Below are 12,993 nucleotides of genomic sequence, written 5' to 3'. Positions count from 1 at the left end.
CAACTTTGGAAGTATGCTTGGGCTCATTGTACATTTTGAAAACACATCTGCGACCAAGCTTTAACTTCCTGATTGATGTCTTGAGATGTTGCTTCAATATATCCACATACTTTTCCTACCTCATGAAGCCATCTATTTTGTGAAGTGCACCAGTCCCTCCTGCAGCAAAGTACCCCCACAACATGAGGCTGCCACCCCCATGCTTCACGGTTGGATGGTGTCCTTCGGCTTGCAAGCCGCCCCCTTTTTCCCTCCAAACATAACGATGGTCATTATGGCCAAACAGTTCTATTTTTGTTTTATCAGACCAGAGGACATTTCTCCAAAAAGTACGATCTTTGTCCCCATGTGCAGTTGCAAACCGTAGTCTGGCTGTTTTATGGCAGTTTTGGAGCAGTGGCTTCTTCTTTGCTGAGCGGCCTTTCAGGTTATGTCGATATAGGACTCATTTTACTGTGGATATAGGTACTTTTGTACCAATTTCCTCCAGCATCTTCACAAGGTCCTTTGTTGTTCTGGGATTGATTTTCACTTTTTTGCACCAAAGTACGTTCATTTCTAGGAGACAGAACGCCTCTCCTTCCTGAGCGGTATGAATTCTGCGTGGTCCCATGGTGTTTATACTAGAGGTCAGCATGGCCGATTTTAATTAGGGCCGATTTCAAGTTTTCATAACAATCGGTAATCAGCATTTTTGGGCGCCGATTACGGCTGATTACATTGCACTCCATGAGGAGACTGCGTGGCAGGCTGACCTCTTGTTACGCGAGTGCAGCAAGGAGCCAAGGTAAGTTGCTAGCTAGCATTAAACTTATAAAAAAACAATCTTCACATAATCAGTAGTTAACTACATACACATGGTTGATATTACTAGTTTAACTAGCTTGTCCTGCGTTGCAAATAATCAATGCGGTGCCTGTGAATTTATCATCGAATCACAACCTACTTCGCCATACGGGCGGTGATTTAACAAGCGCATTTGTGAAAAAGCACTGTCGTTGCACCAATGTACCTAACCATAAACATCAATGCCAATCTTAAAATCAATGCATAAGTATATTTTTTTAAACCTGCATATTTAGTTAAGAAATTAATGTTAGCAGGCAATATTAACAAGGGAAATTGTGTCACTTCTCTTGCGTTCTGTGCAAACAGAGTCAGGGTAAATGCAGCAGTTTGGGCCGCCTGGTTCGTTGCGAACTGTGTGAAGACCATTTCTTCCTAACAAAGACTAATTCATTTGCCAGAATTTTACATAATTATGACCTTGAAGGTTGTGCAATGTAACAGCAATATTTAGACTTGTGGATGCCACCCGTTCGATAAAATACATAACGGTTCTGTATTTTACTGAAAGAATAAACGTTTTGTTTTCGAAATGATAGTTTCCGGATTTGACCATATTAATGACCTAAGGCTCGTATTTCTGTGTGTTTGTTCTATCAAATCATAGACTTAATTATAATAGTCTGTCTGAGTGGTGGTAGGCAGCAGCAGGCTCGTAAGCATTCATTCAAACAGCACTTTACTGCGTTTGCCAGCAGCACAGCTCTGTTTATGACTTCAAGCCCATCAACTCCCGAGATTAGGCTGGCAATACTATTGTGCCTATAAGAACATCCAATAGTCAAAGTTATATGAAATACAAATGGTATAGGGAGAAATAGTCCTATAATTCCTATATTAACTACAACCTAAAACTTCTTAACCGGGAATATTTTAGACTCATATTAAAAGGAACCACCAACTCTCATATGTTCTGAGCAAGGAACTTAAGCGTTAGCTTTTTTACATGGCAAATGTTGCACTTTTACTTTCTTCTCCAACACTGTGTTTTTGCATTATTTAAACCAAATTGAACATGTTTCATTATTTATTTGAGACTAAATAGATTTTTATTTATGTATTATATTAAGTGTTCATTCAGTATTGTTGTAATTGTCATTATTATATATCTATATAAAAATCGTCCGATTTAATTGGTATCGGAATTTTTTGGTCCTCCAATTGGTATTGGCGTAAGTCATAATTCTCTAGTTTATACTTGCGTACTATTGTTTGTACAGTTGAATGTGGTACCTTCAGGCGTTTGGAAATTTCTCCCAAGGATGAACCAGACTTGTGGAGGTCTCCAATTTTTTTTCTGAAGTCTTGGTTGATTTCTTTTGATTTTCCCATAATGTCAAGTTTGAGTTTGAAGGTAGGCCTTGAAATGCATCCACAGGTACACCTCCAATTGACTCAAATGATGTCAATTAGCCTATCAGAAGCTTCTAAAGCCATGACATCATTTTCTGGAATTTTCCAAGCTGTTTAAAGGCACAGTCAACTTAGTGTATGTAAACTTCTGACCCACTGGAATTGCGATACAGTGAATTATAAGTGAAATAATCTGTCTGTAAACAATTGTTGGAGAAATGACTTGTGTCATGCACAAAGTAGTTGTCCTAACTGACTTGCCAAAACTATAGTTTGTTAACAAGAAATTTGTGGAGTGGTTGGAAAACGAGTTTTAATGACTCCAACATAAGTGTATGTAAACTTCCAACTTCAACTGTAGCTCTGTCCTGACTGGCCAGTACTCATTCTCTCGCCAATGATGTCATTACCATCCTCATTACCCCCAGTGTCGCTGATCTCCCTCTTCTCTCACTCTTCTGCAGTCTTTAGCCTCTGAGTGAGCTGGTAAAGATGGTGAAGCCAGACATCCACACTCTGGCCCACCACCTGAAGCAGGAGCGGCTGTATGTGGCTTCAGAGAAGCAGCTGATCCAGCGGCTCAACGGGGACGTGCTGAAGACTGCTGAGAGGCTGTACCGTGCTGCCTGGATCACCAAACAGCAGAGGATCAACCTCGACCGGCTCATCCTCACCAGGTCAGCATGGGTCCCCCAGAGCTGTTGTTACCAGGGCATTTCAATGAGATTGATCCAATTGGAGAATAGAAACAGTTCTAATAGGAGCTCACCATTATAAAAAGACATTTTGAGTTGTCCTCCTCTTGTTTGCATTCGGCAGTGTGACCTTTAGTCAACTACTTTAGTAGTTCTAAAGTAGGATCCCACCGTATTAAACTGTCTTATCTTCCTGATGTGATCATGTTGTTTGTTGTAAATCCTGCCGAACACGGTGCATGTCAGAGACAGCCGAGCACTATTTAGATTAGCAGCCCAAAAGGGAAATTGCAAGCAATCAGAGGAGTCCTGTGATCAGCAAGCATGTCATACAATGACATGTCACTCCAATCAGTAATCAACAGCTCACTGTTGACCATTTCCAACTACTGGTTTGTGGAGCCTTCTGCTCTCGTAGTAATTAAAGCTCCCTGTCCTACAGTGCTGAGGCCTCCCCGGCTGAATGCTGCCAGCATGCCAAAGTGCTGGAGGACACGCAGTTCCTGGACGGCTACAAGACTCTGGGCTTTCAGGAGAGCATCTATGGGGAGTTCCTGGGTCGGGTGCGCGAGAACCCTCGGCTGTTGGCCTCCTGCCTGGTGGCTGGGGAGAGGCTGAACCAGGAGCACACACAGGGGGTCATTTACACCGTCTTCACCTCACTCTACGGCAACTGTATCATGCAGGAGGATGAGCGCTACCTGCTGCAGGTGAGCAGCCCGGACATTTTCTGATCTATGATCTATACACTTATACTATAAACACACAGCCATTAGCCACATGCACTTACCAAATGCACAGCAGCCACCTCTTATTTAACACTATTACCTGTCCTCATAGGTAGTGTGATGAGGCCATTTCTAACCTCTGTACTGCTAAATCTGATGGTAATGGTGCTGCTGTTTCTATCAATTCCAGGTCCTCCGCTACTTGGTGGAGTTTGAGCTGAAGGAGAGCGACAACCCTCGGCGGCTGCTGCGGCGAGGCACGTGCGCCTTCAGCATCCTCTTCAAGCTCTTCTCCGAGGGGCTGTACTCGGCCAAGCTTTTCCTCACCGCCACCCTCCATGAGCCCATCATGCAGCTGCTGGTGGAGGATGAGGACCACCTGGAGACGGACCCCTCCAAGGTGACGGAGCGCTTCACGCCGGCCCAGCAGGAGCGCCTGTTTGGGGAGAAGGGCTCGGAGGGCTACAGGCAGAAGGTGGCGGCCGCCGTGGAAGCCAACGAGGCCAAGCTGGTGACCCTGGTCAACAAGTTCATTGGCTACCTGAAGCAGAATACCTACTGCTTCCCCCACAACCTGCGCTGGATAGTGTCTCAGATGTACAAGACGCTGTCGTGCGTAGAACGGCTGGAGGTGGGAGAGGTGCGGACCATGTGCACGGACCTGCTGCTCACCTGCTTCATCTGCCCAGCGATAGTCAACCCTGAGCAGTACGGCATCATCTCAGACGCCCCTATCAACGAGGTGGCTCGCTTCAACCTCATGCAGGTCAGTGGACGACCCAACAGACTCATACATCCACACTATTCTTATCCATGCCTGGACATTGACCGCTTACGAATCCTATTTGAAATGTTAGATAAGATCAAATATTGTTACCTTTCGCCTTTATGCATTCTAATCATTATCTTTGTCCTGTAGGTAGGGCAGCTTCTTCAACAGTTGGCAATGGCTGACGATGATGGAGACCCCCGGAGGAAAAACAGTTTGGCCAAGTTCGATAAGGTAAGATCCTCAAACACACATCTTAATATATAATTGGCTTGTCCATGGGGTAGCTTTTATTACATTCTGAATACAGGTTTTGCTTCTTGCCTTATTATTGAAGTTGACCGTCTGCTTTTGTCACCTCAGAGCTGTGTAGCTGCCTTCTTGGATGTGGTAATCGGCGGGAGAGCTGTGGAGACACCGCCCATGTCCTCCATGAACCTACTAGAAGGACTCAGCAGGACTGTGGCGTACATGACACACAGTCAGCTCCTCTGCCTGGTACGCAGCTGATCTGACTGTTTCAGTCTGAATCTTGTGTGGCTTATATTGTTGTTAGCCTAGTCTGGAACAGTATGTACACATTTTAGACAGGCAACAGTAAACGTTCCTATGTTACAGGAAGTGAATTTGACATGCCCAGGCTTGTCAGACCAGAAAGGGAGGAGACATTTCACACAGGTTGTTGAGAGTGCTGTTATGTCTCAAGGACTGGGAGTTACCGTAGCGTACTCAAACAAAGTATTACCACATCCTCTGGGAATTGCTGTTCTGTGGCTCCTCCCTTAGTTACCTTTCCTTATAACATTAGTGTGGTAATCAATAAGTACCCTAGCTGTATTCTATTGGCATGTCTCAAGCCCAACTTTTTAGTTTAATTGTGAAGAGCCCTGCACTTATCACCCGTGTCATAAGTTCTCCACCAGCTTAGCTATTGAAGCCTTAGTAAAAGTAATTGGATTCCTCATAGAAACTAGGATGTGAGAGTATTAAATGAAGTAATTAACTCCTATGGTGTTCAGGTGGACTTTGTACGGAGTGTGATGGCAGGGGACCACCTCCGGGAGGAGGAGCACATGCTCTTGGAGACCATGCTGGCCAACGTGCCCCAGTCCCGTACGGTGAAGAGCAACAGTCTGGAGCTCACCCCCTCCAACACCCCCCAGCTCTCCCCAGCCACCACCCCCGCCAACAAAAAAAACAGGAACATAGGTACCTACCTACCGACCTCCTCGGCTGTTGTTACTGTAGACCTGCAGCCACTGGCTTTCTGACAGAGAAATACGTAGTGCACAATGATATACGTGGTTTATCTCAAGTACTTGTTATTCCTGTTATAGCATTGCACCAGTTGGAGAGTTCAGTTTGAAATTACAATGAAACCAGCCTTTTTATGTACTAACTATAGGTTGTTTCATTCATGGTAATAAATAACTAGGTGAAGTAGCTAAAGTTGTAATGGCTGCAGGAAGCTTCTTATGTAGGAAGCTAATGAGGTTCTAGGCCTGTTCTACAGGTAATTAGCAGCCTCTAGATTGGAGATCCATTACGCAAATGAAAGCCAATTAAATTACAAAATATAAATGAACCCTTTCTTAATTGGTATGGATGGAGAAATATATACCTTCCATCATTAGGAATAAATCAATTAAATGTGATGGCGACAACATCCTCCTCCATTTGAAATAAGCCACTTTAAGCTTCCCTACTGAAATGTGAACCTTTTCAATTTGAAGCTGTTTTACACAGTTGCTTGCTACTCGCTCTGTATTCTCTCTCTCTGTTGCCCTCAACCTTCTTCCTCCTTTCCTCCTTTGCTGCCTGTGATCGACCCAGGACAACAGTTAGCAACTTCCTGGGACTCCACAACCACCACCCTGTCTGCTCACATTCCATTAGTTACCCCTTTTGGTGGGTAGCCTGGCAGCCCTGTGAAGCTGACTAGAACTAAAGCGTGTTTGTGCCACCTAGTCATGTGCCACTGCCAGTCACATACACCCAGTACCAGCCATGCTCATAGCCATGGTCCCTGCTGCAGTCCCACTGCTTCACCACCAGATAGAGCTAGCTGCTAGATGTGCTCTTGTCACCATGCCTTTTCACCATGCCTGCTTTGCCCTGTGCTCTAGTCTTGTAGACCTGGTTTATACCTGGTTCTCTGCTGCTTGTTTTCACTCACGTGGTAAATTCTATTGTGTTTAATTATACGTGCTTTTGGCTAAAGAGAAGATTGAAGTCAGACATTTTTTTGCTGATGTTGGGATCTTAGATCCTTCTGCATAAAGCAATGCATCATAATTACCATCCAGAGCACAATCAGGTCAGTCATTAGACTCGTATGCATGCCACGTGCTAATTGGGATGTGGAGTGTGACTGCTTCACCGAGTCCGACATGCACTTGTGATTTGTGAACCTTATTGGATGTACTCATTGACCTGTATTACACTGGACGGGTTACACAGCACAGGTTGTCTAAGCAGTGCCGAGCAAAATATCCAGTCTCTATTAGGAAAGATTGATTGATTGATTTTAATGATTGAATCCAATTGAGTCAAATTTTTCTGTTCACGGCAATACCTCTTTCACAATGCAAAACTGAAAGGTTGGGAGCAGCTAACAGGTAATCTAAGAAGCAATGCAGTCCGTATGTAGTTGTGTATAGGTACATGAGTTTTTGTGTTTATAGTTAGTATAGCCTACGTTTTTGCTTTTATTATTATTATAGTTGAAGCCGATCCTTGTCTTTTGTGCCCCCTGAATCTCAGTGCGTATTACAGAGTAACACCTTGTCCCCTGCTCCCACTGAGTCTCTGTTAGTTAGTAACATCTCGTCTCCTGCTCCCACTGAGTCTCTGTTAGTTAGTAACATCTCGTCTCCTGCTCCCACTGAGTCTCTGTTAGTTAGTAACATCTCGTCTCCTGCTCCCACTGAGTCTCTGTTAGTTAGTAACATCTCGTCTCCTGCTCCCACTGAGTGTCTGTTAGTTAGTAACATCTCGTCTCCTGCTCCCACTGAGTCTCTGTTAGTTAGTAACATCTCGTCTCCTGCTCCCACTGAGTCTCTGTTAGTTAGTAACATCTCGTCTCCTGCTCCCACTGAGTCTCTGTTAGTTAGTAACATCTCGTCTCCTGCTCCCACTGAGTCTCTGTTAGTTAGTAACATCTCGTCTCCTGCTCCCACTGAGTGTCTGTTAGTTAGTAACATCTCGTCTCCTGCTCCCACTGAGTGTCTGTTAGTTAGTAACATCTCGTCTCCTGCTCCCACTGAGTCTCTGTTAATTAGTAACATCTCGTCTCCTGCTCCCACTGAGTCTCTGTTAATTAGTAACATCTCGGCCCCTGCTCCTCTGTTAGTTAGTAACATCTCGGCCCCTGCTCCTCTGTTAGTTAGTAACATCTCGTCCCCTGCTCCTCTGTTAGTTAGTAACATCTCGTCCCCTGCTCCTCTGTTAGTTAGTAACATCTCGTCCCCTGCTCCTCTGTTAGTTAGTAACATCTCGTCCCCTGCTCCTCTGTTAGTTAGTAACATCTCGTCCCCTGCTCCTCTGTTAGTTAGTAACATCTCGTCCCCTGCTCCTCTGTTAGTAACATCTCGTCCCCGGCTCCTATGTTAATTAGTAACATCTCGTCCCCTGCTCCTCTGTTAATTAGTAACATCTCGTCCCCTGAGTCTCTGTTAGTTAGTAACATCTCGGCCCCTGAGTCTCTGTTAGTTAGTAACACCTCGGCCCCTGAGTCTCTGTTAGTTAGTAACACCTCGGCCCCTGAGTCTCTGTTAGTTAGTAACACCTCGGCCCCTGAGTCTCTGTTAGTTAGTAACACCTCGGCCCCTGAGTCTCTGTTAGTTAGTAACACCTCGGCCCCTGAGTCTCTGTTAGTTAGTAACACCTCGGCCCCTGAGTCTCTGTTAGTTAGTAACACCTCGGCCCCTGAGTCTCTGTTAGTTAGTAACACCTCGGCCCCTGAGTCTCTGTTAGTTAGTAACACCTCGGCCCCTGAGTCTCTGTTAGTTAGTAACACCTCGGCCCCTGAGTCTCTGTTAGTTAGTAACACCTCGGCCCCTGAGTCTCTGTTAGTTAGTAACACCTCGGCCCCTGAGTCTCTGTTAGTTAGTAACACCTCGGCCCCTGAGTCTCTGTTAGTTAGTAACACCTCGGCCCCTGAGTCTCTGTTAGTTAGTAACACCTCGGCCCCTGAGTCTCTGTTAGTTAGTAACACCTCGGCCCCTGAGTCTCTGTTAGTTAGTAACACCTCGGCCCCTGAGTCTCTGTTAGTTAGTAACACCTCGGCCCCTGAGTCTCTGTTAGTTAGTAACACCTCGGCCCCTGAGTCTCTGTTAGTTAGTAACACCTCGGCCCCTGAGTCTCTGTTAGTTAGTAACACCTCGGCCCCTGAGTCTCTGTTAGTTAGTAACACCTCGGCCCCTGCTCCTCTGTTAGTTAGTAACACCTCGGCCCCTGCTCCTCTGTTAGTTAGTAACACCTCGGCCCCTGCTCCTCTGTTAGTTAGTAACACCTCGGCCCCTGAGTCTCTGTTAGTTAGTAACACCTCGGCCCCTGAGTCTCTGTTAGTTAGTAACACCTCGGCCCCTGAGTCTCTGTTAGTTAGTAACACCTCGGCCCCTGAGTCTCTGTTAGTTAGTAACACCTCGGCCCCTGAGTCTCTGTTAGTTAGTAACACCTCGGCCCCTGAGTCTCTGTTAGTTAGTAACACCTCGGCCCCTGAGTCTCTGTTAGTTAGTAACACCTCGGCCCCTGAGTCTCTGTTAGTTAGTAACACCTCGGCCCCTGAGTCTCTTAGTTAGTAACACCTCGGCCCCTGAGTCTCTGTTAGTTAGTTACACCTCGGCCCCTGAGTCTCTGTTAGTTAGTAACATCTCGGCCCCTGCTCCTCTGTTAGTTAGTAACATCTCGGCCCCTGCTCCTCTGTTAGTTAGTAACATCTCGGCCCCTGCTCCTCTGTTAGTTAGTAACATCTCGGCCCCTGCTCCTCTGTTAGTTAGTAACATCTCGGCCCCTGCTCCTCTGTTAGTTAGTAACATCTCGTCCCCTGCTCCTCTGTTAGTTAGTAACATCTCGTCCCCTGAGTCTCTGTTAGTTAGTAACATCTCGGCCCCTGAGTCTCTGTTACTTAGTAACACCTCGGCCCCTGAGTCTCTGTTAGTTAGTAACACCTCGGCCCCTGAGTCTCTGTTAGTTAGTAACACCTCGGCCCCTGCTCCTCTGTTAGTTAGTAACACCTCGGCCCCTGAGTCTCTGTTAGTTAGTAACACCTCGGCCCCTGCTCCCCCTGAATCTGTCAGTGAATGAGTAAAGCCTTATACCCTGTCTCTCTCCCTGCTCCCCCAGCAGCCTCCCGCAGTCGTAGCCGTTCCGAGCTGGCCCAGCAGGGGGAGGCAGAGGCTAGCTCTCTGGAGTCCCTGCAGGAGGTTATGCCAGAGGAGGTGCTGGTGATCTCACTAGGAAGCAGCCCGCAGACCATCCCTGGGATGATGTCAGAGAATGAGGTAACTAACGAGTGTGGAACATTCACATTGTTATGGAGAGTATATGGTGTAATATACACTTGCACACAACATTGGAAATAAAGGATCAATGCATTTTTTTATATAACAGGTATATTTGTCATTATCGGAAGCCCACATTAAGAGCCAGGATGGCAGTAACCAGTGCTGTTCCCTCTCAGGTGTTGACCATGCAGCTGACTGATGGGTCACAAGGGGACACTCCTGCAGATGACACCAAGCACCATGGCAAGCCAGACAAAACCCTGCGCTTCTCTCTCTGCAGTGACAACCTGGAGGGCATCTCAGAGGGTCAGCGTTCTAACAGCCCACATGCCCTGCTGACTTATTAGTTACTACAGCAACACAACATAATGTTTTTAATGTTTCACCATGGAATGAGGTGTTAATGGCTGTTAAACTACTGTAATAAGTGTATCTGTTCTTATGTAAACAGTAACTGTTCATGTACCACAAAAAGAGGACCTTGTGTAATCTGATGCGTTGTAGTTGGAAATGTCTAAATGTAATTGTTTTCTTTGCACAGGCCCGTCCAACCGGTCTAACTCGGTGTCGTCTCTGGACCTGGAGGGAGAGTCTGTGTCTGAGCTGGGAGCTGGGCCATCAGGGAGCAATGGGGTGGAGGCTCTACAACTGCTGGAGCATGAACATGGTGTGTTGTGGGAAATCAATGTCAGGGATCATTACATTGAGCCGTGATAACATTGTCATTATCCCTGTCCCACCCCCAGCCACCACTCAGGACAACCTGGATGACAAACTGCGTAAGTTTGAGATCCGCGACATGATGGGCCTGACAGATGACCGGGACATCTCTGAGACAGTGAGTGAGACCTGGAGCACAGACGTGCTGGGCAGCGACTTTGACCCCAACATGGATGAGGATCGACTGCAGGAAATAGCTGGTAAGTCATAGGGAGAATCTCAATGGCGTACTCTTTGTGTCCTCGCCTCCTTCTTCTCAAAATCCATTGGATTTAAAAGCCAGAGGTCCCTCCCCTCTGACCTTGTCTAACAATTGGTTTTGAGAAGGGGGCAAGGAGAGAGGATATGAGGAGTATGCAATTGAGATTCTCCCATAGACATGGAGGTCCTTACTATGTCAGAAAATGTAGCACAATACTGCCACCTTGTGGTTTATGGCTAAAACAGCATGTTAAGCCTTCATCAAATCAAATTGTATTTTAATTGTCACATGTTTTGTAAACAACAGGTGTAGACTAACAGTGAAATGATTACTTACGGGTCGTTTCCAACAATGCAGAGTTAAATATAAAAAATACAAAAATAAATAGAAATAGTGACAAAAGGAATAAAATACACGGGAATAACAATAACGAGTAAGAATAACATGGCTATATACAGGAACTAGAAAATAACATGGCTATGTACAGGGAGTAGAACATAACATGGCTATATACAGGGAGTAGAACATAACAACATGGCTATGTACAGGGAGTAGAACATAACAACATGGCTATGTACAGGGAGTAGAACATAACATGGCTATATACAGGGAGTAGAACATAACAACATGGCTATGTACAGGGAGTAGAACATAACATGGCTATATACAGGGAGTAGAACATAACATGGCTATATACAGGAACTAGAAAATAACATGGCTATGTACAGGGAGTAGAACATAACAACATGGCTATGTACAGGGAGTAGAACATAACAACATGGCTATATACAGGGAGTAGAACATAACAACATGGCTATGTACAGGGAGTAGAAAATAACAACATGGCTATGTACAGGGAGTAGAACATAACAACGTGGCTATGTACAGGGAGTAGAACATAACAACATGGCTATGCACAGGGAGTAGAACATAACAACATGGCTATATACAGGGAGTAGAACATAACAACATGGCTATGTACAGGGAGTAGAACATAACATGGCTATATACAGGGAGTAGAACATAACATGGCTATATACAGGAACTAGAAAATAACATGGCTATGTACAGGGAGTAGAACATAACAACATGGCTATGTACAGGGAGTAGAACATAACAACATGGCTATGTACAGGGAGTAGAACATAACAACATGGCTATGTACAGGGAGTAGAACATAACAACATGGCTATATACAGGGAGTAGAACATAACAACATGGCTATGTACAGGGAGTAGAACATAACAACATGGCTATGTACAGGGAGTAGAAAATAACAACATGGCTATGTACAGGGAGTAGAACATAACAACATGGCTATGTACAGGGAGTAGAACATAACAACATGGCTATGTACAGGGAGTAGAACATAACAACATGGCTATGTACAGGGAGTAGAACATAACAACATGGCTATGTACAGGGAGTAGAACATAACAACATGGCTATGTACAGGGAGTAGAACATAACAACATGGCTATGTACAGGGAGTAGAACATAACAACATGGCTATGTACAGGGAGTAGAACATAACAACATGGCTATGTACAGGGAGTAGAACATAACAACATGGCTATGTACAGGGAGTAGAACATAACAACATGGCTATGTACAGGGAGTAGAACATAACAACATGGCTATGTACAGGGAGTAGAACATAACAACATGGCTATATACAGGGAGTAGAACATAACAACATGGCTATGTACAGGGAGTAGAACATAACAACATGGCTATGTACAGGGAGTAGAACATAACAACATGGCTATGTACAGGGAGTAGAACATAACATGGCTATGCACAGGGAGTAGAACATAACAACGTGGCTATGTACAGGGAGTAGAAAATAACAACATGGCTATATACAGGGAGTAGAACATAACAACATGGCTATGTACAGGGAGTAGAACATAACAACATGGCTATGTACAGGGAGTAGAACATAACAACATGGCTATGTACAGGGAGTAGAACATAACAACATGGCTATATACAGGGAGTAGAACATAACAACATGGCTATGTACAGGGAGTAGAACATAACAACATGGCTATGTACAGGGAGTAGAACATAACAACATGGCTATGTCCAGGGAGTAGAACATAACAACATGGCTATGTACAGGGAGTAGAACATAACAACATGGCTATGTACAGGGAGTAGAACATAACAA

At 45.1% G+C, this 12,993-nt stretch overlaps 1 protein-coding gene across 4 annotated transcripts in view; it reads left to right on the top strand.

The window, feature by feature from the left end:
• LOC106579890 (GTPase-activating protein and VPS9 domain-containing protein 1) overlaps nucleotides 1-12,993 on the top strand; it is a 41,369-nt gene that overhangs the window by 6,843 nt on the left and 21,533 nt on the right. For 3 of the 4 annotated variants that reach the window (XM_045703087.2, XM_014160230.3, XM_014160226.3), the window contains exons 2-11: nucleotides 2,664-2,876; nucleotides 3,337-3,604; nucleotides 3,813-4,388; nucleotides 4,542-4,625; nucleotides 4,755-4,889; nucleotides 5,411-5,600; nucleotides 9,738-9,895; nucleotides 10,075-10,204; nucleotides 10,440-10,565; nucleotides 10,645-10,818. In XM_045703087.2, the coding sequence (XP_045559043.1) occupies nucleotides 2,692-2,876; nucleotides 3,337-3,604; nucleotides 3,813-4,388; nucleotides 4,542-4,625; nucleotides 4,755-4,889; nucleotides 5,411-5,600; nucleotides 9,738-9,895; nucleotides 10,075-10,204; nucleotides 10,440-10,565; nucleotides 10,645-10,818 (2,026 nt within the window). In that variant the 5' untranslated portion in view covers nucleotides 2,664-2,691. The remainder of the gene's footprint in view (nucleotides 1-2,663; nucleotides 2,877-3,336; nucleotides 3,605-3,812; nucleotides 4,389-4,541; nucleotides 4,626-4,754; nucleotides 4,890-5,410; nucleotides 5,601-9,737; nucleotides 9,896-10,074; nucleotides 10,205-10,439; nucleotides 10,566-10,644; nucleotides 10,819-12,993) is intronic. The other variant, XM_014160228.3, reaches the window with a different exon arrangement.

Source organism: Salmo salar, chromosome 20 (genome assembly GCF_965601325.2).
Source record: "Salmo salar chromosome 20, fSalSal1, whole genome shotgun sequence".
Taxonomy (NCBI): Eukaryota; Metazoa; Chordata; class Actinopteri; order Salmoniformes; family Salmonidae; genus Salmo; species Salmo salar.
Note: the sequence above shows the minus strand (reverse complement) of the source record. Positions and strands in the feature narration are given on the sequence as shown.